Here is a 27,182-nt window from a genome sequence, read left to right as displayed (position 1 = left end):
AGATGACAGATGAAGTTTTAGGGGGTTAAATTTCCACTCTGTGTACTGAACAACTTGCTAACAACTGGCTCAGGTACAAAAAAAAAAGGAACAAATTGGCCCACCAAACCCACCAGTGAAAACCCTGTCCCTGTAAGTTTCCCAGAGCCTAAGTGGTCCTAGGCAGGGAGCTCCTTCAGATGGCAGGTGGAGGACATACCCTCCACTCTTCCCCTATCTGTAGGAGGGCACAATTAGATTCACTTCTGGGGATAAATGATCTGAGTTGGGGTCCCAGTTCTGCACTTACTGTGAGACCTTGAGGAAGTCACACCCTCTCTGAGCTTTCCTTACCTGTAAAACAGAGATGATACCTGCACTGCCTACTTCAGATTTTGGGAGAACCAAATGAGATCACCTATGTTAGAGTACTTTGTAAAAGCCTTAACATCAAATGAAAAGTAGTATTATTTACCATGTAATCTTCAGGACTTGAAGCTTCACCAACTAATTTTAGCTTTGCAACTACATTAGAAAACCAGGCGTCATGTGGAAAGGTGTACTGCTGCAGGGGGAGCTGAGAATCAGAGCAGAGAGATCTACCTGCCTGAGCCTCACCACTGCCCTAGGGAAAAGGCAACAGTGAGGATCAAGAGCACCTTTTTAGTTAGGATCTGTCAAAGACCCATTGTTCCTGCCATCAGAGAGATTCCTTGGAGCCTATTACTAACCAAGGGGAGTATGACCCCAGAGTCTTAAATCTCCACGAAAACAGCAGATACAAAAACTACACAGGCAACAAACCTTCCCTATGGGCCCCTTGATTTACACTTCAAATCAAGAAAGGTTGACAGCATTTCACTTCCCCTTTGGCAATACAAACCCGATGAAACTATTTAATTTAAAGGCTTTTTATTAGGAACCAGGGGAATGAGCTGCTTATCCCTCTGTAACAGTCTAGAGCAGGTCATCAGGCCCAGGAAGGAGAGTGTCAGAGATTCTGTGGTGTGACTCGCTGCACTTGCTTAGGGCCCGGAAGGAAAGGCGGTGGCGACAGAGGGCGGCAGGAACCCAGCCAGACACCCAGAGCCTGGGGAGAGCAAGCCCTCTGCCTTCCTTCCTCCATTCGAGGCTGGGACGCGTCTCAAGACGGAGAACACGGCTGGCGTGGGCAGGGCATCAGTGCTGGCTGAACCCTGGTTCCATGTGGTGCTACTTCACTTGCCTGCCCTCCACTCCTCTTGCCTTTTAGTGATCAGGTATTTGAAGAACTCATACACAGACCAAGCGATGGCTGTGGAGGGGATCTGGTAAATGACTCTAGCCTGCACCCCTCGGAAGTAGGCGGTCACCCCGCCTACTTGATACACCGTCCTGAAGGCACTAGCCATGCCTGTGATATGTCCTGTAAGGTTTGAGTTCAAAGCCAGGGATTCCTGGGTGTTGAGCAGTGTTTTGCAAACGTCCAGTGGGGTTGTGGCAGCGGCAGCTACAGCTCCTGCACAGGCTCCGGAGAGGACGTGGGAGCTGGGGTTGTACCGTCTCTGGGGGTTAAAGTGCTCCTGCAGGAACTCGTAGGTCATGAAGTGAATGGCTTGGAAGGGAACGTTCATGGTGAGCTGGGTGGTGTAGCTGCGGTAGAAGGCCCCGGCCCCTTCGTTTTGCCACACTGCCCGTACACAGTCTGTCACCCGGTGGTACGGTGAGTTGTACATCTGCATCCTCTGCTTGACCACTGGCGGTGCCATCAGTGAGAAGGGAATGGCGAGAGCATTCAGCCGGTGAGCAGGAATGTCCAGGAGCAGAGTCCCAAGTCAGTGGATCAGCCAATGGATTGGAGAGAGAAAAAAGTATGAGTGAGTTGTCAGTTGGCCTGCTAAGTGAAAGCTTCCCCTTTTTGAGAGGAGGGGATAGGAGAGGGTTGATAAAGGGCTAAAAAATAATGGAACCACTTCCAGTAGGATTTAAGACCAACCAATTAATATATATCTACCGTTGAGAGACTCCATAGGGTTTCTTTGGAATAAGTACCTATTATTACTACCATCTTACTCTTTCATGAAGTCCCAGAACAAGAAAAGATTCAGTGGCAGTGAACATAATGACAAACATGCAGCCCTAACAATCCCAATCCTCAGGTACAGAGAATGCGGACCTCTTACAATATGAGGACACCTTTCTTCCACAGGAGGAAGAGCTGGAGAAGGGCTACCAAAAACAAAAGTCTTAGCCAAGAAGAGTGTGGCTTTAGTTTCCAAACACCTCCCACCCCCTCAAGCAGACTCATGGCGTGGCGTGAGTTTGAGATCTTCAGCTTAGCTTTGACCCCTTCCTTGCCGTGGTCTTGCCCAGACAGGTAAAGAACTGGAACTTTAAGGAACATGGAAACTGTGCTGTCCTTTCATATTTGTTTGGGGACCTCATTCTCCAACTGAAAAGCCAAGATCCAAGCAGCATGCAGGGACTAAGCTCTGCTAATGTTACTCTTTCATTTCTACCTCAACCATTATTTATTCCAACAAGAAAGGCAGTAGTTTCAAACGTCAAAATCCATTTTCATCTCTTTGAAGAGAAGTGAAATAATCTGCTAAATTTTTTAGATCAAATCCACTACAAAGTGGACTTTCAGGAAGGCCCAGGAACAGACCACAGACAGTCTCATACGTTTTTCTAGGGAACCCCCAGATTAATTAAATCTCAATGAATATGCTTCCCACCTAAGGGAATCTTCCTAAGCACTGAGAGCGTGAAGGGAGCGCCCTCTACTGGTAACACAATGTAATACAACAGGCTTTCCCACCAAAACTGATGGTGTGCTCCCTGGCTTTCTTCTGCAAACCCAAAACAAAGGAAAAGCCTGGAGATGTAGATGAAGCTGCCCACAACGGAAAGGGTGAGGAATCATTACCTTCCACTGGATTCATGGCAGCATCATGAAGTAATGTTGCCACACACCCAGCCGCACCTGCAAAGGAAAAAACAACTGCCACATGTAAGGCCAGGAGGGGGTGAATGACTCAGGGAGACCCCAGAGTGAAGGGGAGTGGCTGTGATAACCACACCAGGCAGAGGGGATACTAACAGCCAGTTTAAAAGACGGGAACCCACTGCTTCTAAATGCCTCTTGAGAGAAATGAGGGTATTTGTTCCCTCTAACTTACTATGGCCATCAGTCTATCATACAAAGGCCAGGAAGAGTCTGAGAGAACAGCCCGGATTTCATCAACAAAGATGGCTCTGAGGACTGATGCAGCTCATGCCCCAGATAGGAAGCTGATCCACTGTGGCCCGGGGATGCCAGCACATCAGCCCACTGGAGGGAGCACACGAGGGGCAGGCGACTAGGTCTCCACCACAGAACCTCATCTACCTGTCCTGCTGCCCCATGCTGCCCAGCCTGTCTCCAGATCCTAACAGCTGTCCATCTAGACTTTTCTCTCAGGGCCCGAACTACCCTAACCCTCACCCTCTGCTCTCCCCTTTCACTTTGGTTTTCTCCAGGCTGCTATCCCTTCCCTCACTCCCATATAACCTTCATCCTTTGGTTTCTTTGGACAAAAGACCCAGGCCCCACCCCCATTCACTTGTTAAGCTCTTGTCTTGTCCTCTGTGACACAAACTGCCTCTGGGCAATTGGGATCCTGAAAATGTGAGGCGAAGAATTGAGGCTCCATTAATGCCTTGCGTGGGTAACTGGGTCACTTCCAATCCTACCCCAAGGAGCAGGATTAACACCTGACTAACAAGAAATACACAGAGTGGGTAGCTCAGAGTGTGTCTCTACATTGTCAGGGCATTAGAAGTTGATGCCAGGGAGAAGATGAAAGAGTCAAGCAAGTACATAAGGAAGGATACTATAACCATTTGTTGAGGTGCCCAGAAGAAGGCGTGGGGTGGAAGCAGCTCATTGTCTTAGAACATCAGGTTTGGAAGTCCCTTCTCTATAATCTGGCCTACCCCAGCCCAAAGCTGCAGCTTCAAACCATGCTGAGACTGGAAAGCACTGACAGCAGCAAAGCCCAAAGAGTTGAGAAAGTGGGAGAACCAGCACAGGAAGGCTCAATACCATTGGCAATATGGCTATTGCCCCCAGGGTGGATTACATCACTCAATGTCTTTTTTAACTTTTCATAGCAGGCAAAATAGAGGGCGTGGGCAGGCCCTGCGCCTGTTGCTGTGACGTTCAGGCCTCGCATGGGCCTCCACAGGCCCTCCGTTCTTATAATCTTCCAGAGGGCCTCCAACACATTGCGATAGCGGGCGGCTGGATCTGGCTGTAGGCTCTGCATCCGGGTCTGAAAGTACAGAATGGAGAAGTGCAGTGTCAGGGATCTGACGGCTCACCCAGTCTCAGCACTCAGGCCTGAGCTCTGGGCAGACTTCTATGTGAAGTCGCGTCAATATGTAGAAGTGATACCTGGCATCCAGTTTTACTGCCTTCCAAATCTATATCCAATCTTTCCAAGCCTTTTTTTTTTTTTCCTGGTCATCTATGACTCTACAGGCTTCCTTGGTGGCTCAGCAGTAAAGAACCCATCTGCCAATGCAGGAGAGGTGGGTTCAATCCTTAGGTTGGAAAGATCCCCTGGAGAAGGAAATGGCAACCCACTCCAGTATTCTTGCCTGGGAAATCCCATGGACAGAAGGAACCTTCCAGGCAACAGTCCACAGGGTCTCAAAAGAGATGAACACAACTTAATGACTAAACAATAACACATGACTCTATGATTAGAACACCATTATTTTCCCTCAAAAAATTACTCCTTGATAAGTGTTCTTGAACTTCAAAGTGATTCAGAGCCTCAGCAACAAATATTAAGCCTGTGTTTCAGGAGAAGTTGCTTTTGTATCTTAATAAACTCAGGCTGAGAGCTCTTTACAAGTGGATTCTAAAGTTAGCTATTTACTGTCTACAATATACTTTATTACTACTGAAGACTGATCCTGGGCCTGCTTCCTGATCACATACTAATGAGATGAGGACTCAATCTCTGACATAAGCTTGATGATAATCTGACTTCTTCAGAATATTTGGCATTGGCAGCTGGGCCTGCACATTACAGTTTTGGCAGAAATAACATTCCTAATAGATGCTGCTCTAGTTTCCTGGGAAAGAAAGTTTACCCTCAAACTATGAAGGTGGAAACCAATCTAGTCTCTAAAACTGAGGGAGATTCCAGATTTCTAATCTAAACTGGCTAAATCCCAAAACTGGCATCAATGAATAAAAATTAATCTCAGTGAAACATAACCCTTGGAATCTCCAGAGGATTCAATGACTGGAATGAATGTATATGGTAGATATCCTGACAATCTTGGACAAAGTTTTATTGAAACTTGGGAAATTAATCTTACAGTTCACAAATCAGCAACTTTCTCTGGAAGATGAGTCTACAGGGCAGATCTCTTGTCTACTGACCCATTTCAAGGCTAAGGTGGCTTGGAGACTATCAGTATAAAATCAATGTCCAGTGCCTGCAATACAGTAGGCACTCAAGATTTGTTTGTAATGGAAGAATGAAGAACCTTAGTTTTGTTTACACCAGTTCAAAAAGACCATTAGTGAACCAATAGGGGCAACTAATGCCCAAGTACAGTTTAAATTCCTACTTCATTCCTGTCACTGATTCAATCTGGATTGAACAGCTGGAACCTTCCTATTGTCCATCTAATCCAAGAGTAATGTCTCTTCTCAAAAGTATGGGAGAAAACAATCTAACCAGATTAACAAGTCCTAGTTAGCTGCAAGCAATCCACATTCTTCTAGAGTTATTTTCTCCTTCCACCTACCAACAAAGAACTGGATAAAAGATTAATTATTTGAAGTTCAATCAGAAATACACAGGATCTTATCACAATGTGATACATTCTTTTTTACTTCTCAATAAAAAACACAAAACAACCAAAAAACATTAATTTCCAATAAAGAATGTGTTTACTGATCTTTCACATCACCTGGGAGGATAAAATTCATCAGAGGAGTTATTCAAGACTACAGGCCTTTGCTGGGTAGGGACACTAATAGATAAACTGGTAACTTAACAACTGTGTGTTTCCACAGGTTTGTTAAAAAACTAATCTTGTATTGAGGGAATGTTTAGAAATCACAGTGTTCTACTGGAGTCAGTATCATATTTGGGTAACCAGACTTGAAGGTCTGGCTTCAGAGGCCTGGAACAGTTTACCCACAAGAGAAACCTGGATGGTGGTAAGTTACATTGAACATTTTACACACATGTCTAAATCTAATTCACAATTCTAACTCAATGAAGATACACCCTCATGGAGAGGACCCAGGCCTAAGCCACACCAAATATAAAAACAAACATGGCTTCCCAAATTTGTGAGTCAATAAATCTTTCAGAGAAAGATGAAATCTCTAAGTAAGAATTAACAAATAGTCTTCGATATAAAAAAACACTGCCTGGCTTTGAAGAAAAGTCAGACTAATAGGGAAGGAAGCAGTGTGGTAAAAACAAGCCACATTTCGGTATGAAAGCCTGAGTAGGAGCCCCAGCTTTGCTGGCTGTGTAGTCTCGGGTATGTCACTTAACCTCTGAGCTTCAGGCCGTCATCTATAACATGAGACCAAGGATGGCTAGTGCACAGGGCTACTGGGGGGATTCAGAGTTAAAGCATGTAAAAGCCATTGCTAATTTATGAGGTGTCAGAAATACAAGGCTTTTTATTGTGTTCAAATATGATTCTCAGAAATATTAGTTCATATCTTAGAGTTTACAGATCATGGCAGCATTGTTTCATTTACCAGTTTTTGAAGGTATGGATGGGCAGCTAACTGCTCTTTAACCACTATATAGATTTTAACCATATAGATCAGGCTTGATTTTTTATTTTTTGTTTTCACCCTAAAGTTCCTCTATGGCTGTAATGATCGATCTGTCCAGCTGTTCATCTGCAGGAAGAAGCACTATTGTGAAATTCTGTGCCTTGCTTGGTTCTGGAAATCTGCTTTTGGGAGGCTGTATGGAAGGCTGGGGAGTCAGACTTGGTTTAAATCATGGCTCTGCCACTAACTGTGTGACCGTGGGCAAGTTACTTAACTTGCCTCCTTCATCTATAAAATAATGAAAACGGTGTTTACTTCATGGAGCTGTTCCAAGGATTAAATCAATAACTGCAAGGCACATCAGACAGGGCATGACAAACATGAGCAATTGCCATTTACTGAATACTTATTATTAGATACAAGAAAATCAAAGAAGCCAATGTTTTCATCTCCTAATCTTCCATTGGTTTTTTTTTTTTTCTTTTTTTTTTTCTTCCATTGGTTTGAAAAAGATCTATTTCCCTTTGTTTTTTTCTCCTTAACTTACAGATTTATTTGCTTCACCACTGCAAAGCCAAAAAGCAGCACCTTGGTGACAGGTGCTTAACAAGATATTGAGAGGAGTTCCGACTGAAAGGCTGCAGAACCTATCCTTTTAGATAGTCTGGTGCTTGCCTCTGAAGCACAGAGGAGGAAAACTGGAATTCACTTGCACTCCCAAACCTCCCTATTATGACCATGGAAATAGCTGGCTGAATAACTGTAGCCTAGCCAGGTTATGCTGACTTCCTATGGTCCCTCCCAAGGATATTTAAGTCGACCTGACCCTGATAAGTGGCCTGGGGATGCACAGTCCTGCATGCCAGAGGCACTGTCAGCTTTCACTGGCAAACACTGTGGTTGCCCTTTAGGCTCCAACACAGATACCTGCCTCTAGTCTTAGGGTACTTTGGGCTGCTCTTCCTCTCTGCCACCTATTTATGGTAAAAGAGGAAGAAGGGCTGCCTAGGGACAAGTAAACTGGGATGCCCCTTCTGAAGGAAGAGATCTGAATTTTACTTTCAAGTCTGCACAACAGTATCTACTGCTGTAAACCCTTCTGAAGGAAGAGATCTGAATTTTACTTTCAAGTCTGCACAACAGTATTTACTGCTGTAATCAGTATTAACTGACCCTGAGTCCTAATGGTCTCACCTAGTTTTTCCCTATAGTCATTTAAATCCCAGCATCTATGGCAAATGAAGATGATTCTTCTAAAATATGCTTTTGTATTTTTGAAAAATTTCTGAGCATTTTTTTTCCTCCAGATGAAATAATTATTTAATAGAGTGCTTTGAGGCATGACTGTAATGTTGTATTACTCATTAAAAAAAAAATTCCAACACTTATGTAAATGAATAAGAACTGTTCTTCAAAACAGTTACCTTGGAAGGCTACAAGTGACTTATTTCAGCAATGCTGCTGCATTTATGCAAAACATTTCTGGAACTTCTCTTTCTAAAGTGTTCCCTCAGTGGGTTTATCAGCTCAGGAGGACATCAGTCTCCTTGCTCTCCCGTCCTACCTTGTCTTTGACCCCCATTAGCATTACCCATTTTCATCTCCCACCTGAACTACCACATTAGATTCTGAATGGCTTCAATGACTAAAACATCAACTCCATCTTGTCAGAGGACAAAGACTTGCCCCATTTAAGGATATGCAGCCAAGTATTCTAGAGCAGCAGTCCCCAACCTTTTTGGCACCAGGGACCAGTTTCGTGGAAGGCAGTTTTTTTTTCACAGACGGCAGAAAGGAAGGGTGTTTTGGGATGATATGAGTACATTCCATTTATTGTGCACTTTACTTCTAATCTAATGCCGCCGCTGATCTGACAGGATCAGCACCAGTCCATGGCCTGGAAGTTAGGGACCCCTCTTCTAGAAGCATTTCTAACAGAGGAAGTTACAGATTGTTTACAACAAAAACAGTATTTATGTAAATATATGGAGTAAGGAGACAGTTGCCCAAGGTAGTGGGGCAACACTTAAATTGAATAGCTGTGGTAATATTTCTAAGTCAGTCACATTATTATATTGTATTTTTCAAGCCATTACTCTCCTTGATCCAGTTTTCATTTGATACCCATCCTGAAAGATAGCACCCTAGACTATCTACTCTTAAACTCTACTCACAGTTCAAGTATAGTGAGGTTACTCTGCAGTTAGATGCTAACTTTTGGATACATAGCATTAACAACTCATATTCATTCAATCTAGACTCTATATAAATATCGGAATCTTTTTTACTTGTACTTATCTGTTTGACATTTCAATATTGTTAGAGCACTAGCCATCCTCTTACTCCTCTTTCATGGATTTTACCATTTTTTCTATTCCTCACAATTGACATGGGTATTTAAAATTCTAATATCCATTTTAGTCAAGTGCATTTACCAGTTTTAATGTATGGCCTTTGGTAGGAGTTACCTTGGAGTGTGCTAGAATACTCCTACCAGCTCAGTGTCATTTACAAAGCTTAATAAGCACATTCTCCACTTCCTCATCCACCTTACTAGTGAAAACATGAAATGGTACTGGAACCAGGGAGAAGCAGAAGAGACAGATTTTGCATCTCCCAAGTTAATACTTTCCTCCTGAACATGTAACTTTTCCCTAGTTTGAGAAGATATACATCCAAGAGCTGTGAGAATATTTTTCGACTCTTACCCTTAACATGTAAAGGAAGAACTAGTCTCTGTCAGTATATTTATTTCAATAGTCCCCTTGAGTTTACTTCTCACTCAACTTATTTAGTGGTGGCTCCTTTGCTAATGCACAAAAATAAGAACTGTAAAGAACAATGCATTCCCCCTCGTTACCCAGCTTTCTTCAGAAACACCGAGTCACCACCTAGTCTTGTACCCACTCAACAGCCTGCCTGGTGTGGATGAAATTACTTTTACTTTCCCAGGAATCATGCCCTCATGTTGGTCCCATTTCATTTTCTTCACACTAACATCTACTTTCTTCACACTAACATCTATTTTCCAATACTATCATGCCTCCCTTATAGGCAACTTTTCCCTTTTTGTCAACTTCAAGTGGCTAAAGATATACACTATGAGGTCCATCCCTCCTTGGAGGGGTGACGTGCTCCCTGCACATACACAACCCCAATCCCAGCTAAATTTTCATGTTCAGGAAATAGGTGGGGTATCAGGCCTGCTGCACAGAGAAACCGAAACTTTTCCCTGAACATGGTCCTTCCCGGATCATTTCCAGTCAGGAACTCTGAATTCTGACTGCACAATGATTTCCACTCACTCATCGATTAAGATTTAATAAGTAAATCTTTCATCTAACTGAGAGATCTCAGACTCTGGTTCCTGCCCTGTCACTTGTAAACACACAAGATGAGTTTGTAAAAGCAATCGGAACATCTCTAACTTTTAAGGTCCTATTCAGGGTCTTCAATAAGCGTTACCTTAATGAAGTTAGTAGCACTTACCTGTTCCTTTCCCATCCCACCCTATTCCTGTTTAGTCCCAGCTGGGATCCAGGGTTTTGGCTGACAGATTTTCTTCCCAGAGTCCCGATTCAGATCTCACTGACGGTTAGAAATGGGTCCCGGTTCCTGACCGGGATCAATTCCCAGCTGGGACCTTGCTTGCATGGAGTATCGGTCGAATAGTACGGTGATGGTAGGAGCCAGAAAGGAACCCCTGTCTGCTCTGCCTCTCGGCTGGGATCCTGGCTCCAGGCATGACCCAGGGGGTCGGGTCAGCCCCAGGTCGGGTTCGGAGCAGGTCCAGGTCTCACCTTGACGCAGTCGACGGGGTACATCACGCAGTGCTCCAGGATCCCTGCCACGGCGCCCGCCACCATGTGCGTGGTGACAGTGGCTCCAGCCGGCAGCGCCTCGTAGTCCGGGCTGGAGTCCGGATCCTGTCGAACCGGGGGCCTGCAGGCCCCGGCCTCCCCGCCGCTGGCCCCCCGGCCCACGCCCCGCTGCAGCCACCCGTCCAGCAGCGCTGACTCCCCGGGGCTCCGCCCCGGCCCAGCCGCCGGCCCCCCCGCCACACCGCCAGCACCCCGCCCCTCCAACTCCATCCACCCGGGCCAGCTGCGGCGCCCACCCTCGCCACCGCCGCCACTGCCGCCGCCCCCCAGCCCCGTCGCGTCTGCCTCAGGCGCGGCCCAGAGAGCCCGGGGCCTCCGGCTCCCGCTTGGCCCCGAGGACACGCCCCTCAGTCAGCCATTGGTGCAGCCGCCAAGTTAGCTCCGCCCCTTGTCTTACGTTAAAAAATTTGTCCGTGGTATTAGTGAAATTGCCTGTCATTCCTTCGCCCCGCGGCGTTGCTACCGCTTAGATCCCACCCCTTCCCCTTTGATCTTGGAAGCCTCTTGTTTATTGGCCATTTGATTGGTCAACAGGTAAGATCAACCCGCCCTCCGACTTTTCTGGAGGGCGGGAGAAACTTAAGGCTGAACTTTGATAGGCTCAACCACCCTTGATGCTTTGACCCCGGCCATTGGCTAGCATTACGTTGGGATCCGATTGGCTACAGGAAGAGGGCGAAGCGCCCAGGGCTACCGAGGCGGAATTTGGGCCCCAGACTGGCGCCGGGGGAGCTGTGTGCGCTGCAGGCTGCGTCGCTTTGGGGGGTGGGGAGGGAGAGGGGGAGGGGGAGGGGAAGGGCGGTATTCGGCCTTCAAGGTCAAACCGCTGACTGGTGCCGTTAAGATCCGCGCTCAAGCGCCTGCCCCGAGTCCCTAGACTCGCAGGTCGCGTGCGGGCTGGGGGCCCTGACGCCAGAGCTCTATTCCCGCGGGATGTCGGGCTGGCGTGGGGCGGAGCCGACCTGGGCTTGGCATCCCCTGGCGTTGGCCCACTCGCCTGTCAGGAAAGCTGTTGCGACATGCAGGCGGCGGCCGGTTAAACTCTTGCCAGGTCGGGAGTGTTGTTCCTTGTGGGCCATGGGCGAGCACACTCCTGAGGACTCGGTGCTCCTCAGGCCCCGGAGTCACCCAATAAACACCGCAGTTCTTGAGAATGAGTTCGGAGACCTGCTGACGTTAGACCCTGAGCCTGGCCAACAACTGAGGCCGGGAAGAGAGGTGTCGACGTGGGGCGGGATGATTCAGAAACGACAGGTGGGGAGGCTGGGCAGGAGGCCGCTGCCGCCCAAACACAGCAGGAAAGTGCGTGAAATAGGGGAAGCTTGTCCCTAAGCTGACTACTGATGAGCCCACCTTCCCGGTGAGGATTCCTTTTAAGACGGCTCTCTGTCGCAGACAGGTGGGTTGGAGTCTCAGAGGGGCGCTTATGGTTAAAGAACAATGTCAGCAGTACCCAGCCTTGAGCATCACCTAGGCCATGAGGTTACACAGGTGGTGCTTTGCTATGGCTTCAGGCTGGGTTGATGAGCGCAGACTTTCCGCGCTCGGTTTGCCCGACTTCAGTAACCCTTCACTGGATCGTGTTTGCACAAGTTTCTCCAGTGTTTCCAGATAGGTCTCTACTCCCACTTTTACTGAAATGATGATGTAATTGTGAACTTAAAAAAAAAATCTTTCTAGCTTTTGCTTACATAAGCGGTTTTTCTTTTTCTCTTTAAAGCTTAGCCATTTTCTGGGCCTCCGAGTTTTTTTATTTTTTATTTAACAAAACTCGCTTATTTTCTTCCTATTCAGCAATAGCTGTTTACCCTTTGGGTCTCGACCTTTTGAAAAATAATGAAACTACAAATCCTCTTCCCCGCACCTCTGACCCTGTGCACACAGAAAATTTTGCCTATAATTTCTGAGCCCCTAAAAGTGACTTGTGGACCCCCTGGGGGTCCATTAACTTCAAGTTAAGAAGCCTGGGTTTCATAAAAAAGAAACTCACTCAATCCTGCTAGAGTACTAATTCCCTTAAACTGCCAAACTGCTCCACTAATGAGCTATACCTGCCAAGTCCTTTCTCTTCTTAAGTCCTACATTTTTGCTCTTTTAATCTATGGTCACAAATGACCTTTCCAAATCCAATGGTCTTTTTCTTATTCCCATTTTTCTTCACTAAGAGGTAACACTTGCCCATCATTGACCCATCACTCACTGAAAAGTTGTCCTTGCTTCAGGAGACACTGCTATACCCCTTAGACTTCTGAATCTCCTACACTTCTCTACCCACTAAGGGGGAACATTCCTAAAGATTTAATAATTCCTATTCATCTAATAGTTTAGAGAACTTCACTATCCCAAATCTGTTTTCCTCATTGGAACCCTTATTGCGTATCTTGTAAGTGAAATTTCCATGTGAACACTCAGTAAATATTTATTGGGTACCAACTCTGCCTGGCACTGTATTTGAAACTGGTGATACGAGATAGAGTCCATGCCTTCATGGAGCTTACTTTTTAATGGAGAGGGAGGGATAAGCCATTAAAAATATTGGTTAGCCCTAGATACTATGCTGATAACTAAAGTAGGGAGGTATGATAATGTGTGACTGGGTGGCTACATTTGTATGACTAGGAAAGGCCTTTCTGAGGAGGTAACACTATGGTATTCCCTGATGGCTCAGTGGTAAAGAATCTGCCTGCAATGCCGGAGACCCAGGTTCTATCCTTGGGTCAGGAAGATTCCCTGGAGAAGGGAATGGCAACCCACTCCAGTATTCTTGCCTGGAGAATCCCATGGACAGAAGAGCCTGGCAGGCTACTGTCCATAGGGTCGCAAAGAGTTGGACATGACTGAGTGACTAACACTATGGTAAGTTCTGAATGAGAGGCAGGAGCTCATGATGGGCTCAGAGAAGGGCATTCCAGAAGAAACTGTAAGTACAACAATCCTAAGGTGAGAACGAGGTTGGTATACAAAGGAACAGAAAGGTCAATGTGGCTGGAGGGAGTGATAGAAGATGAGGTTGGAAAGATAGGTGGAGGGCGAATATCCACTTTAATTTCTGATTTAGCATATTCAAAGAATTGATGCTTTTGAACTGTGGTGTTGGAGAAGACTCTTGAGAGTCCCTTGGACTGCAAGGAGATCCAACCAGTCCATCCTAAAGGAAATCAGTCCTGAATATTCATTGGAAGGACTGATGCTGAAGCTGAACCTCCAATATTTTGGCCACCTAATGTGAAGAACTGACTCATTGGAAAAGACCCTGATGCTGGGAAAGATTGAAGGCGGGAGGAGAAGGGGACTACAGAGAATGAGATGGTTGGGTGGCATCACTGACTCAAGGGACATGAGTTTGAGTAGGCCCCGGGGTTTGGTGATGGACAGGGAAGCCTGGTGTGCTGTAGTCCATGGGGTCACAAAGAGTTGGACATGACTCAGCGATTGAACTGACTGACTGACTGATTCCAAACTCAGCCTTTCTGCTCCCCACAGCAACCAATTCCTCTGCAGTTTTTCACTTCTACCCTATCAGACTCTAAAGCTGGGAGTCCTTGATTACTTCAGAATAATTATTCTGAAATATCTTTGTTGTTGTTCATACTCTCCTTTTCCTTCCAAATGATACTATATTTTCCCAGTGTCTGATCACTTTACATGCACATTGTGATAACCTTTGAAAGACCTCCCTACCTCTGGGGTCTCCTGGCTTCACCAGTATTTTGATTCCTCTCCTTCTAGGGACATGGTAGAGTTGTTTTTCCTACCTTGTTGAAGACGAGCATTGCTATGGGGTTTGCTTGACAAAGGAAATGTGAGAGAAGTGTAAGAGCCACACATTACCTCCCCTTGCCACCTGACTGGTGATGTTCAGATGGTAGAGGCACCGTCAGGCTGGGGTCCAGATGAGGATGATGAAGCAGAGTCACTTACTTGCCACCCTCTTCCTTCCAGATGAACTTTCAGCATGAGCAAAAAAGAAATATCTGTGGTTGTAAAGTATAGATTCTAGGACTATTACATACCATAGCATAAGCTAGCCCAGCACTTCTCAGACTTTAATATTATTCACTAAAGAATCTGTAGAAATGCCACATTATAATTCTGTAGGTCTGGGTGGGGCCTAAGATTCTGCATTTCTGACAAGCTCCCAGGTGATTCTGATGCTATTTGAGACCCTGGGCCACACTTCAAATAACAAGGACCTTATCCATCTTAACTCTCTGATACACCCTCTCATCACATCTTACATACTGTATTCTATATCTCACCAGCACCTAAACTCTTCTAGAAAACAAATTAGCAAACAAAGAGACAACTTTCTTGGTGATATTCTTTATAAACCCCCAATAACTTCCCACACCTGAAACTCCTCAGTCAAGCACTGTAGAATCTTAATTTCTTATATTCTTAGGACAGTTGTTTTCCCTATGCTCTCTTCTACCTCCTGTCATTTTCTATGTTAATCTGTGAGACCACTATATTGTCTAATTTTCTTTAGTAATAGAAATTTCAAGTTTTAGCTTGGGCACATGGCTTCTCAGCAGCTTTCCCCCAGTTTCTCTTGTAGCTAGCTTTGTATGTGTGACTAATTTCTGGCAAGTGGGATGTGAGTGTAATTGATTTGAAATTGCAAATTTGAAGTTACAAATTTGAAATTACTGAGTTCTGCCTTTAAAAGGAAAGATTATGTCCCCTTGAATATTTTCCTCATTTTCTCCCTTCCAGTCATAGAATACAGACCCAGATGTCAACTGTTTTTGGTCATGAGGACATGGCATAGCTTAGCAGGTGGCAGAGCAAGAGGTAGAGAAAACCTGCTGCCTTATGGATTACATTAGTGCTCTGGTCTACATGCTCTGTTACAGGAGAGAGCTTGTTCATGAGGTTGCTGTTAGCCTGAGTCTTCATTACAACAACTGATTTATATTCTAACCCAACACATGTTCTTCCCTAGAATGCATTTTGCTCTTTGTTCTTATAAAAATCTCATCTTGAAGGTCTAAAACAGGTCCTACTACTACTTCACATTACTCTCTTTCCCTGAATTGCCATTGTTCATGACCAGACATGAAGTATGAGTATAATATAGAATGGGATTGATTCTGGCAGCTACACTTGAAAATAAGACTGATTTCTTTACAGTTACTTAAAGGGAAATTGATTCCTAAATTATCAAGAATAGACTATAAGAGCTGTAGGAATTCAGAGAAGGGGCAATCAGTAAGGACTGAAGGGATGAGAAGATAGAATTATATATTTTAGCAGTTTCCAACTGGGGAATGTGTACAGGAAGACTTTCCAATGGGTATGTGGGGAACAGTATAAGGGAATCGATTTGTTGTTCCTCATCTTCCGTATCTTTCCTAAAACTAATCTTCCTGAGAAAGCAGATGAGGCAGTTCTCCTTTCCTTCCTCCCGTTTCTCAGTCTGTCCTTCCACCATATAAAAGACAAGAGTGCCTTTGCCCATCATCCTTCATCTTGTTAGAATTCATTGCCCTGGTGCATAAAAACCTCCATGTAGCCAAACAACTGAAAGAGTGTCTTCTTTTGGAACTTTAGTTACATCATCCTTTAAGCAATAAACTGTCTCCCTTTGCATAATTTTTTTCAGATGGTAGTAGTTACTATCACCACATTTTTAAAAATGTTTTCTCCTAAATGATCTTATTTATAAAAGAGAAAAAAGGCAAAACAAAATCACTTATTTTGACCAGTCTAAGAAACAAACCTAACATCAGGCCTTGCTCACAGGCAAAGCCCCCCCAAATTACTTTAGCTTCACTGGTTCTTATCAAGTAGGAAGTTTCAGTTCATTTTGTACTAAAGATGAAATAGACACCAGAAAAAATTTTACTTGATACAGTAAATCCATATTATTATTTGGGCACAAATCTCACTGCCACTCATTTTTTGCCTTCCTTTATGTGCTGAGCCCCGAAAAATTGATGCTTTTGAACTATGGTGTTGGAGAAGACTCTTGAGAGTCCCTTGGACTGCAAGGAGATTCAACCAGTCCATCCTAAAGGAGATAAGTCCTGGGTGTTCATTGGAAGGACTGATGCTGAAGCTGAAACTCCAATACTTTGGCCACCTCATACGAAGAGTTGACTCATTGGAAAAGACCCTGATGCTGGGAGGGATTGGGGACAGGAGGAAAAGGGGATGACAGAGGATGAGATGGCTGGATGGCATCACCGACTCGATGGGCATGAGTTTGGGTAAACTCGGGGAGTTTGTGATAGACAGGGAGGCCTGGCGTGCTGTGATTCGTGGGGTCGCAAAGAGTTGGACATGACTGAGCGACTGAACTGAACTGAACTGCTGCATTTCTATTATATCCTTATTATTTTGACAGAAACATGTTGTAAATTGTATAAATAATTCCCCTAAACAATTATTTTTACACCATTTTGTAAACTCTGTACCTACTAGTCATATAATGCCTTCTCTTCTTTTTGCTGTTTATTTTCACAAAGTAGATAAAACTGCATTCTTAAAAGCATCTACTTATGTATCTGGTAAAACAGAAGTGTTCCCAAAATAATATAATCTAAGATATAATACCCTGAACTTTTGGAAACCATTTCATTTAATTACAAGTAATATCTCCATCTCAGATGGTGACATGTTCTTTTAATTCTGTCAAATGTATAATTTTAAACTTGTTTAGATCTTGAAATAACAAAAGTGAAAGTGAAGTCGCTCAGTCGTGTCCAACTCTTTGTGACCCCATGGACTGTAGCCCACCAGGCTTCTCCGTTCATGGGATTCTCCAGGCAAGAATACTGGAGTGGGTTGCCATTTCCTTCTCCAGGGGATCTTCCCCAACCCAGGGATCAAACCCAGGTTCTCCAGGGGATCTTTCTGACCCAGGGATCAAACCCAGGTTTCCTGCATTGCAGGCAGACGCTTTAACCTCTGAACCACTAGGGAAGCCCTTGAAATAACAAACCTATATATCATATACCAATTTCTGCCTATCTGAATTGTCTTCTTACAGCACTTTAACATGACCTAAATAATTGAAGTAGGTCTTTATTCACAACAAGAAAAATCCTGAAACACATTTTTAAGGGGTTTTCATCTCCAACACCAAAATGCCTCTAAGTAAAAGAGAAATAAGAACAGTTAGTAGTCACTTGATAAATCTTTTGGGGTTTATTTCCAGAAATTGAAAATGTGATTACTCAAATGAATAACACATCCTTTTTCAAATGAGATGGTTTCTAATCTTTTAACAAATTTTAAGGATATGGGAAAATATGACAAGTATTTGGCAAAATCCCATTTATTTATTTGTATAAAAACCTTCTTTGGTACTACCTATAATAACAAAATAGAGGAATAGAATTGGTGATGACCTCTATCTCACTTTACCAAAAAAATAATAGCCATCTAGTGATCCAGGATGTAATTTAAAATGTTTTTAAACCCTATTCATCTATTATTAAGAGGTACATTCCAATAAACATTTACTTTTTATGTAGTTATTTATCAGTATATGGGAAGCCCCATCAGGAGGAATATCTTTCTTTTTTCCACTGTAACATTATAGTAATATTAATATTTTCAGAATAGCTTAGTACCTGAAACACTGTAAGAATTTGGCAGAATTTATTTAAAATAATAATGAATGAGACACACAGCTCTTGGGCCTCGGCTGCTATTTCTCCCCTTAGGTGGTAGCAATGATGCATCCAGTTCCTTTACCCCTCAGCCCTCCTAGGTGTCCTGCAGCTGTAGCCGGAGACACCACACAACAGGGTGCTAGCAAAGCTCATCCTTTTCCTAACATGGCCTTAATTCTGGGCAGCTGCCTTGAAAGCAACAAGTTCAAAATAGAGTTCAGAAACCAGGACTGGAAAAAGAGCCCTGCCATTACTTTGTAAGAGTTTACTAACAGATAGATTGTGAGTTAGCTTCTCCTTTCTGTTCCTTTCCTTCCTCTCTTACCAGTGGTCACCCTGAGACTTGCAAATTTCTAGACCCTATCCTGGACCTATCAACTCACATCTCTGGGAATGAAGCATGGACATCTGCATTTTCTCAGCAGGTTATTCACACTTTGAGAAATACTACTTTGTTATCACCAGGGCGCAAAGAGTCAGACATGACTGAAGCGACTAAGCATATCACCCTACTAGTTTTAAACATCCAGATGATGCTTGTTTTGTAGACTGACGTTATAGTCTCAGCAGGGTCAGTAAAGCTTAATAGTGTTAGCCAGTTCACGTATTCTTTCAAATGATACATGCCAGGCCCTGAACTAGGTGCTTGGGGTACAAAGATGAGTAACCCTAGGCATGGTCTCTTTTCTGGTGGAGCTTAGGGTCTAGTGAAGAACACAGGCATTAACCAGAGGCTCACAAATGTAAAATTACAACCTGGTTGTATGCTGTGAAGGGAAAACATATGATACACTGAAAGTATATGTTAGAGGGACTTGAATAGAGTTATGTTACACAGGGAAAGCGGCATTTAAAATAAGATCTTAAAAATTAGAGTTAAGCTGAATCATGGGGAGCAGTAGAAGAGGTAAGGGAGGCAGAACTTTCTGGACAAAAAGACTGTCGTATTGCAAAAGTCCTGTAGTGAGAGGTTTAGGCCAGTATTTGATGAGGACTAGAGGAAGCATAAACTGAGATGCAGGCTGGGAGGTAAATTAGGGGCCAGACCATGAGAGGCTTTGAAAGTCATGTTAAAGGTATCAGTTTATATCTTTAGAACTGCAGGATCTCATTTTGAGTTGAAATAAGATAACATGATCAAATTTTGCATTTTGAAAAGGTCATTTTGGCTGCTGTGGAGAAAGATTGAGGGCAGCAACCCTAGAAGTGTTATTATTGTTATTTCATGGATAAGAAAATGAGCTTTCACAACATAACTTTCTCAGGGTCACACAGCTAGGAAAGTTGTGAAACCAGATTTCAAACACTTACCTGCCTGACCTCAGAGTGTAAACTTAGGCACACAGTGTTGCCTCTCTAGATCAAGATAATAAATCCCAAAATAGTTCATTACAATCATTTAAAAAAGGAAGAAACAGAGACTTCTCTCTGACTCATCCTGACATTGCCTTGGTCATGAATGTCAGAGATGAAGGAGAGAGCATAGAGTAGCTGAAGTTCCATGACTTAATCCAAACTTCAGTTACCTCATCTGTAAAATGGTAATAGTAATAATATGTAAGTACTTAATTGTTTCAGGATTCAGTCAAAAAAGAATGTTAAATTCTTACTATACTATCAACTAGTTAGAACCCAACAAATATTAATTATTATTAAGATTATTATTATAATTATTATTACTTACTTTTCTTTATGACTGCCCATTCACCCATTGCAGAAATCGATAGCATCATGTTACCTAACTGCTAATCAAGAAACCAAGATGCCCACAACTAGTTACTGTCCTTTACTTCTTTGCACAATCAACTTGTTTCTAGACAAGAGCACCAAATTAGGGATATCTCACAAATAACCCTGACAATAATATCCTGACTTCAGGTCTGTGTCATGTGTGACCTCAATTAATGTATGAAATTTGTATCGTAAAGACTAGATTTAAATATTTTTAATTTCTTAAGTAAAATGGCTAAAATTGCAAAACTTTCCTTGAATATTATCAGAGAATGTAAACTGTCTGTTGTCCTTGACATACAAAGAAGATAAACTATCAGCAGGGAATGATACTTGGGTTATTTATCTAAGTAGATGTGATATATTTTTAACGCTCTGTGGTGCTGAATCCTTTATAAATATGGGGTGTCGTTTCAAAGCAAGCAACTAGCCACAGTTGTGGATGCAACAAACATTATCAACAATATAAATATCATCATTAGTGGAAAACAGCAGATGTGGGCCTCAACCTGTGAACCTTAAAGCCCTGAATTATATGTGTCATTTTCCTGGCTGTTTTCCAGGTTCTAGTTCCCTTTTTTGCACTTTTTACTAAAGGTACATCCCTGACCTTGTTACCTGGTCCATGTTTGCCTTATCCAATGTGCATTTCTTCATTGCCTTAGTAGTTTAGACCAGGGTGGTAGCAATGAGGTTAGTGAGAAATGGCTGCTTCTGAAATTCATTCTTAAGGTAGCACCAACGGGCTTTTCTTATGGACTGGGTGAGGGGTGGGTATGAGAGTAAGAGAAGGATTAAGGATAACTCCAAGATTTGGGGCCTGAGCACATGGAAGAATGGAATGTTTTTTACTCCTTTACTAGCATAGTATATCATCAAACATTTTAATCTTTCCCAGATTGGTAGCTGAGAAAATGGTATTTAATGTAATTTTCCCCTACCTTTTAATTGTGAAAATTATCAAACATACAACACATTGAAAGAAGAGTAACCCCTTTCATACTGATTTAAACAGTTAAGGATATTTTTTAGCTCAAATAATTGGCTATCCAGAGATAGAATGGAATTCAGGTTTCAATGGACTCAGTAACTTAAACATGTCATCAAGAATTTGGGGAGTGGGGGGGCCTCCCTCAAACACTCCCTAAGAAAAGCAAATATACTTTTTATTATTACAGCAAATATGTCTCTTTGCCTTGAATTAGGCTGTGTGACCACTCCTGAAAACAACAGCTGTGGCCGAAGGATGGGACTTAGCCCATTACCTTAGGCCTGGCTTGCATGTCCCACTCCTAGAGCCAGAATGGAGTCAGAATCCTCAAATTCACATGGCCCACACTCAAATAAAATAAGAATGGAAACCAAGAGAAGGAGATTAATATCCTTCTCCCCATGCCTTCACCCCAAGTACTGTGGGCATTTTCAACTGCATCCCACCTCCCCAGCTGATATTTCTGAAGAGCCTTTCATTTCTGTGAATGACTTGTGGCACTGATTTCCTGTGTTTGTTAAATTTTCAATCATCCCACTTGGTAATTCACTTCCTACCGTTGCTGTCATCTTTTTGCACTGCTAGGCCATCATTTTTCAAGGTACTCCAACACATGGCTACAGTGTTATTAGACTTTTTACTGAACGTTCAGGGTCATGGAGAGGATTATAATGTAGCACAGAATTCAGAGATGAGTTCTAGATGTCAATGCTATTATTTCAAATTTCCCTGACCACGTTGTCTTGAGGACTTGTGATTTTAAAATAAGTCTGCAAATTGCTTGATACTTCTCCCTTCAAAAAGTGAAGCCTGATTGCCCTGCCTTTGAATGTGGATTGAGAGTTAGTGACTGGCTTTGAACAGATAATATGTGGCATAACTGAAGACGGGTGATTTCTGAGGCTAGGTCTTAAAAAGAAAAAGCTTCTACCTGGCACTCACATTATCCTTCTCTCTCAGATTGCTCTGGGAGAAGCCAGCTGCCACATCATGAAGACAGCCAAGGATCCCAGGAAAGGGTCCATGTGAGAAGGCACACAGGCCTCCCGCCAACAGATAGCATCAACCTGCCTCCGTGTAAGTATGCCATTTCAGCAGCATATATGTCAGTGCCAGTTCAGTGGTCAGATGACTAGAACCCCAGCTGACATCTTGATTGCAGCCTCACAAGAGACCCTGAGCCAAACTGCTTGTAAATCCCTGATCCACAGAAACTGGGAGAGATCATTTCTTATACAACTGTAGACAAACAGTATAGGGACTCTCTCGGGCTGCTCTCTCCTGTTTTGTCTGCCACCACCTTGCACAGGTCCCTCATCTTTCTTTTATCTCATTTTTTTTTTTCTTTACCAGAGCTCCCCAAACCCAGTCTCTAGAGGGAATGCTCAAAATTTCTGTGTTTTATTTGCAGAGTAATTGAAGTCTTCTTGGTCTAAACCTCTCCCATCTAGAGTAAGCCCAGGGGATCCCACTTTCCCTGACCAAACATACCCATTATCATCCAAAACCTAGATATTCTGTCTTCCTACCAGGCCAGCTGATACCAGGCCCACTCAAACAGCTACCAGCTTTTAAAACAATTATTCCTGCCCTAATAGAAGTGTGCATGAGCATAGTGCTACACGAGCAGACAGGAAGCACAAGAGCTGACTGGGGGAGCTCACAGAGAGAAGCTGACATGTGAGCTGAGCTTTGAGGAGTTCGTTTGGTAGAGAAGTGAAAGAAAGTCATTTACACAGAAGTAATAACAAGTGCAAAGGCTCAGAGGTAAGAAAAGGCATAATTCTGAGAACTGTAAATATGTCAGGGTTGTATGTGAGAATACCTTTTGAGGAGCTCGGATGATATTGGGGGTTAGATCATATCAGGCATTTTAAGCCAAGACAAGAGGAGCCTGGCAGGCTACAGTCCATGGGGTCACAAAGAATCAGACACGACTTAAGCACACATCAGTTAGGAGACCACAGCTAACAGAATCCCCTGATTCAACTGATTTAAAAATAAGAACAAGAATGAATTTAGTACCTTAAATAATAAGTCTGTAAATAGGGCTTCTCCCATGTTTTTTCTATATTTCTATTCTGTTATTCCCAGGCTTGCCCCCTACCCCATCTTATGATGACTACAGCAGCTCCAGGTATCCTTCAGGAGGTAGAAAAGGGCCCTTTTCTTCTCTCTCTCTCATTATGTAAACTTTTAATTTCTTTTAAGATGGAGGAAATCTTTCCCAAAAATGTCTTTCATCCTCCTCCCATTCCTTGCAACAGCTGACTTCCCATTAGCTAGAACTGTACCATATGCCCAGGCTCAATACTTGGTAAAGGAATAGGCCACTGTGATGGATACAGACCGGTCACAGTTTACTCTCTAGGGCTGAGGTGGGAGCTAGCACTCTTGAAACACATAGCCAAGCATAGCAGTGTGGTTACTAGAATAAAATTGGGATTCTGTTAACAAGGTGGAAGAGAGGTCGTTGGTGTTTGGGGTAGGCAGTCAGCAGAATCTGCCACACCATGCCAAGGAATTTGGACTGTATCTCATTGGGATGGGAAACCACAGAAGGATTTTAAAACAGGAAATAGCATGATTATATTTCACTATGTCACAATAGAAGTGTACTCAAGAGGGGCATGGGTCTTTGGAGGTAGGGTGACCAGTTAGAAGATTTCAGCAGAAGATATTAGAGTGAATTTTAGGTCTTTGAATTAGGAACACCCAGTGACTAACTGGATGGAATGGGAAAAGGAAGTAGAAGGGATAGATTCAAGAATGACTTGCAGATTTCTGCTTGGGTGAATCACAGGGTATTTCATCAAAGTTGGGAATATGCATGGAGGCAGTTTGGGTGGATAAGGTGATGAGTGGAGCGACAGTCAATTTGGTCTTGGACAATAAAGTACCTACAGGACACATCAGGAGAAATCAGTAAACTTGGAGGGGATAGCGAAGACCACATTAAACTCCATTAGAGGTTAGGGCAGGATGGAGTGTGGAATGAAGGAGAATTGATGAGAAATTAAGCTAAGTATACAACTAACACATAGTGTGGGACTGGTTTGACTGATTTTGCTGGATAGTCAAGGACATCTTGAGAAAATTGCAAATTTAATTGTAGACAAGCCTGTAAAAAGCAGTTAAAAACCTGTTTTGAAATGCGTATTTCTGTAATTTGTTTCAACATGTTGAATTACAGCAAATGAGATGGAGAAATGATCTCAATCCATTTTTTGGGCCGCCTGACTGGAAACCTCAGAACTCAGCCCTGTAAGCTGTTAATCAAATAAGCACTGCAGGCTTTTGTAAAGAATCATGCTTTACAAATGCTTAAAGGCAGTATTGGGATTAAAATGTAGGTTTCTTTTCTGTTTTTTAAATTGTATTTATTTATTTTTGGGTGCACTGGGTCTTCATTGCTGTGCATAGGCTTTCTCTAATTGTGGTGCTGCTGCTGCTAAGTCACATCAGTCGTGCCCGACTCTGTGTGACCCCATAGACAGCAGCCCAACAGGCTCCTCTGTCCCTGGGATTCTCCAGGCAAGAATATTGGAATGGGTTGCCATTTCCTTCTCCAATGCATGAAAGTGAAAAGTGAAAGTGAAGTCGCTCAGTCATGTCTGACTTTTAGTGACCCCATGGACTACAGCCTACCAGGCTCCTCCGTCCATGGGACTCTCCAGGCAAGAGTACTGGAGTGGGTTGCCATTGCCTTCACTGTGGTTTCGGTGAGTGGGGGTTAATCTCCAGTTATGGTGAGCAGGCTTCTCACTGAGATGGCTTCTGTTGTTGCAGAGCATGGGCTCTAGAGCCTGAGGGCTCAGTAACTGTGGCACACAGGCTCAGTTGTCCTGCGGCATGTGGAAACTTCCCAGACTAGGGATTGAAGCCCTGTACCCTGCATTGGTAGGCAGATTCTTAACCACTGGACCACCAGGGAAGTTCTCTTTTCTGTTTTGTAACAGTAGTTATGAAATATAAATTAGAAGATGTTTGAATGCACCATCAAGTTCTAATAGTTCATCAGCCATATACATTAAGTACAGTTTAAAACAGAAATAGGAATTTTATTTCTGCTCAAAAATACTCATTGAGTGGAACACTGAAATTTGAAACATACTTAGATTAGATTTATAACTGCATAGTTAGTAGGCAACTTCAAGAATTAAAAAAGAAAAAAGCCAAAACATTTGTTGAATTTTTCCCACATCTACCTTTTTCCAGGCACCAAACTGGGCTCTAGAATAAAAAAAACTACTTGGCATTTGTATATTTTTGTGATTAATCCTAACTTTACACAACTATTCTACTCAATGTAGTTTCTGGGGGCCTGGATAAAATATAACACAAGCGGAGTAAGGATTGAGGGACAAAGAAGAAAGGTGAGAATTGAAGCAAGCTAGGAAACTCAACCAGGTTGGGAGGGTAATGGAGGAAAAAAGAAACAGTCACAAGAGACTGAATATACAAACTGGATAACGGTCAGACCACATATGACAATTAAAACTCTGACCCACAATCAGCAATCAGCCCAGCAATCGATCTCTGCAGCAATCAGCCCAGAATTCTTATGACTGGTCAGTGACTGTCAGCCTCCCCAATTTTTGCTCTTCCAACTCAGGACCAACTGGAGAAAGTCAAATATGCACCACCAAAACAATCACATAAGATGCCATACTTCTAGTGAGCCTGCCTCCAGCTTCCCCACACCAGTACTCTCAAATCAGTGCATACATGAAATCTTCCCTTTTTGTTTTTCTACCTTAAACTTTCCCACTCCCCTGACAGTCTTTAGTTATCTGCCAGATGCCAAGTGATAGTGAATGACTGCCTTGTTTAATCAGGCATAGAATAGCCTCTTTGTTCTCATTTGGGTGGTCTTCATTTATTCCCACAGTCATTCATTCACTTTTTTGTCATATATGAATCATATTTTGTGTGCCAGGCAGTGTCCAACATTGCTGTGGAAGCAGATAGTCCTTGCCCTCAAGGATATCCTGTCTATTGGGATAGGTACATAAATAAATATAACTAACTCAACGTGGTAAATGAAACAATGAAAGTGAAGTCACTCAGTTGTGTCCCACTCTTTTGTGACCCTGTGGACTGTAGCCCACCAGGCTCCTCTGTCCATGGGATTCTCCAGGCAAGAATACTGAAGTGGGTTGCCAGGTCCTTCTCCAGGGGATCTTCCCAACCCAGGGATTGAACCCAGGTCTCCCGCATTTTGGGCAGACGCTTTAACCTCTGAGCCACCAGGGAAGCCCAAGTGAAACAGTAGGCATCTATAAAGGAGGTGTAGATCAAGTAAGGCTTTTAAGGAAAGTGACCCTTAAATCGAGGTAAGGGACGAGGCTGAGTTCATCTGGCAAAGAGGATCAAGGCAGGTGGAGGCAGAAACCAGAGGTGTGCGACTGGAGCATAAAAAGGGAGGTGAGCAGTGGAAGAGGCTGCACGGGCAGGTCGTGGACGGCCATGTGTGTGCCACGTTTGTAAGGACTTGGATTTCATCCTGTCCAAGCGGCTCCCTCCTGGAAATGAGAGGAACCCCTGATATAACCATGGCAGAAAAGCAACATTCAGGAAACATTATCCTTGTGTGTATCACCGTAAGGTCCGGGAGGTCAGGGACACAACCGCTCGTAATGTCTGGCTCACAGTAGACATTCACTGAATGTTGAATGAATGGGTATAAGTGCTTCGATGTAGTCGTCATTGTCCCCAACTTATGTTTTTTTTCTCACGGGACAAGACAGGGAATCCGGGGCATGTTTGAGAGACTGTAGGGAGAACTGCCGTTCTGGACAGCAGGGTTTGCGGACACAAAACCTCTGATTTGCTGTAGGCAAGGAATACACTTCTGTCGCGTCGCGAACCCCCGGCTCCTAACCTTCCCCCATCCACCCCCACTCCCCAAAAATGCGAGCCGCTCTGTCCCGAAGACAGCCTCAGAGAAAGAGCCCAGCAGAGAACTCTCGCCAACGAGAGGGGAACAGCCGCTGGGTACCTGGGCTGAGTTTGGTACCTCTCCCACTGTGAGCCCCCGCCGGCCCATCCAGGCGGAGCCCCATTCGACACCCTTCCGGATTGGACGCGCACGAAATCCTGGGGCGGGCATTAAGGCCGAGCGCTCTAGGGGATTGGCCACCCTGGCGGACCGACGTGCGGCCGACGGAGCTGGTTTGCCCGCCGCTCAT

General features: G+C 43.7%; 1 protein-coding gene across 2 annotated transcripts; it reads right to left on the bottom strand.

Annotated features, from left to right (window-relative positions):
* Nucleotides 1-874: 874 nt before the first annotated feature.
* SLC25A28 (solute carrier family 25 member 28) lies at nt 875-10,967 on the bottom strand. Of its 2 annotated transcripts, XM_043476141.1 has the most exons (4): nt 10,567-10,967; nt 4,046-4,274; nt 2,888-2,944; nt 875-1,714 (listed from the first exon to the last, which is right to left on the bottom strand). In XM_043476141.1, the coding sequence occupies exons 1-4, from the start codon at nt 10,855-10,857 to the stop codon at nt 1,197-1,199; spliced, it is 1,095 nt and encodes a 364-aa protein (XP_043332076.1). In that variant the 5' UTR covers nt 10,858-10,967; the 3' UTR covers nt 875-1,196. The 2 variants fall into 2 exon arrangements, with proteins under 2 accessions (XP_043332076.1, XP_043332077.1); XM_043476142.1 differs by lacking the exon at nt 10,567-10,967 and having other exon boundaries at nt 4,105-4,214.
* Nucleotides 10,968-27,182: the final 16,215 nt, after the last annotated feature.

This window comes from Cervus canadensis, chromosome 8 (assembly GCF_019320065.1).
Source record: "Cervus canadensis isolate Bull #8, Minnesota chromosome 8, ASM1932006v1, whole genome shotgun sequence".
Classification (NCBI taxonomy): Eukaryota; Metazoa; Chordata; class Mammalia; order Artiodactyla; family Cervidae; genus Cervus; species Cervus canadensis.
The sequence above is the reverse complement of the archived record's forward strand: the minus strand, read 5'-3'. Positions and strand labels throughout refer to the sequence as shown.

Coding starts and splice junctions, on each gene's coding strand:
- SLC25A28 (XM_043476141.1), bottom strand. CDS start 10,857: ATGGAGTTGGAGGGGCGGGGTGCTGGCGGTGTGGCGGGGGGGCCGGCG. Junction 2,945..4,045: donor CAATAGCCATATTGCCAATG/GTATTGAGCCTT, acceptor TTTCCTTTGCAG/GTGCGGCTGGGTGTGTGGCA. Junction 1,715..2,887: donor TGCCATGAATCCAGTGGAAG/GTAATGATTCCT, acceptor TGGCACCGCCAG/TGGTCAAGCAGAGGATGCAG.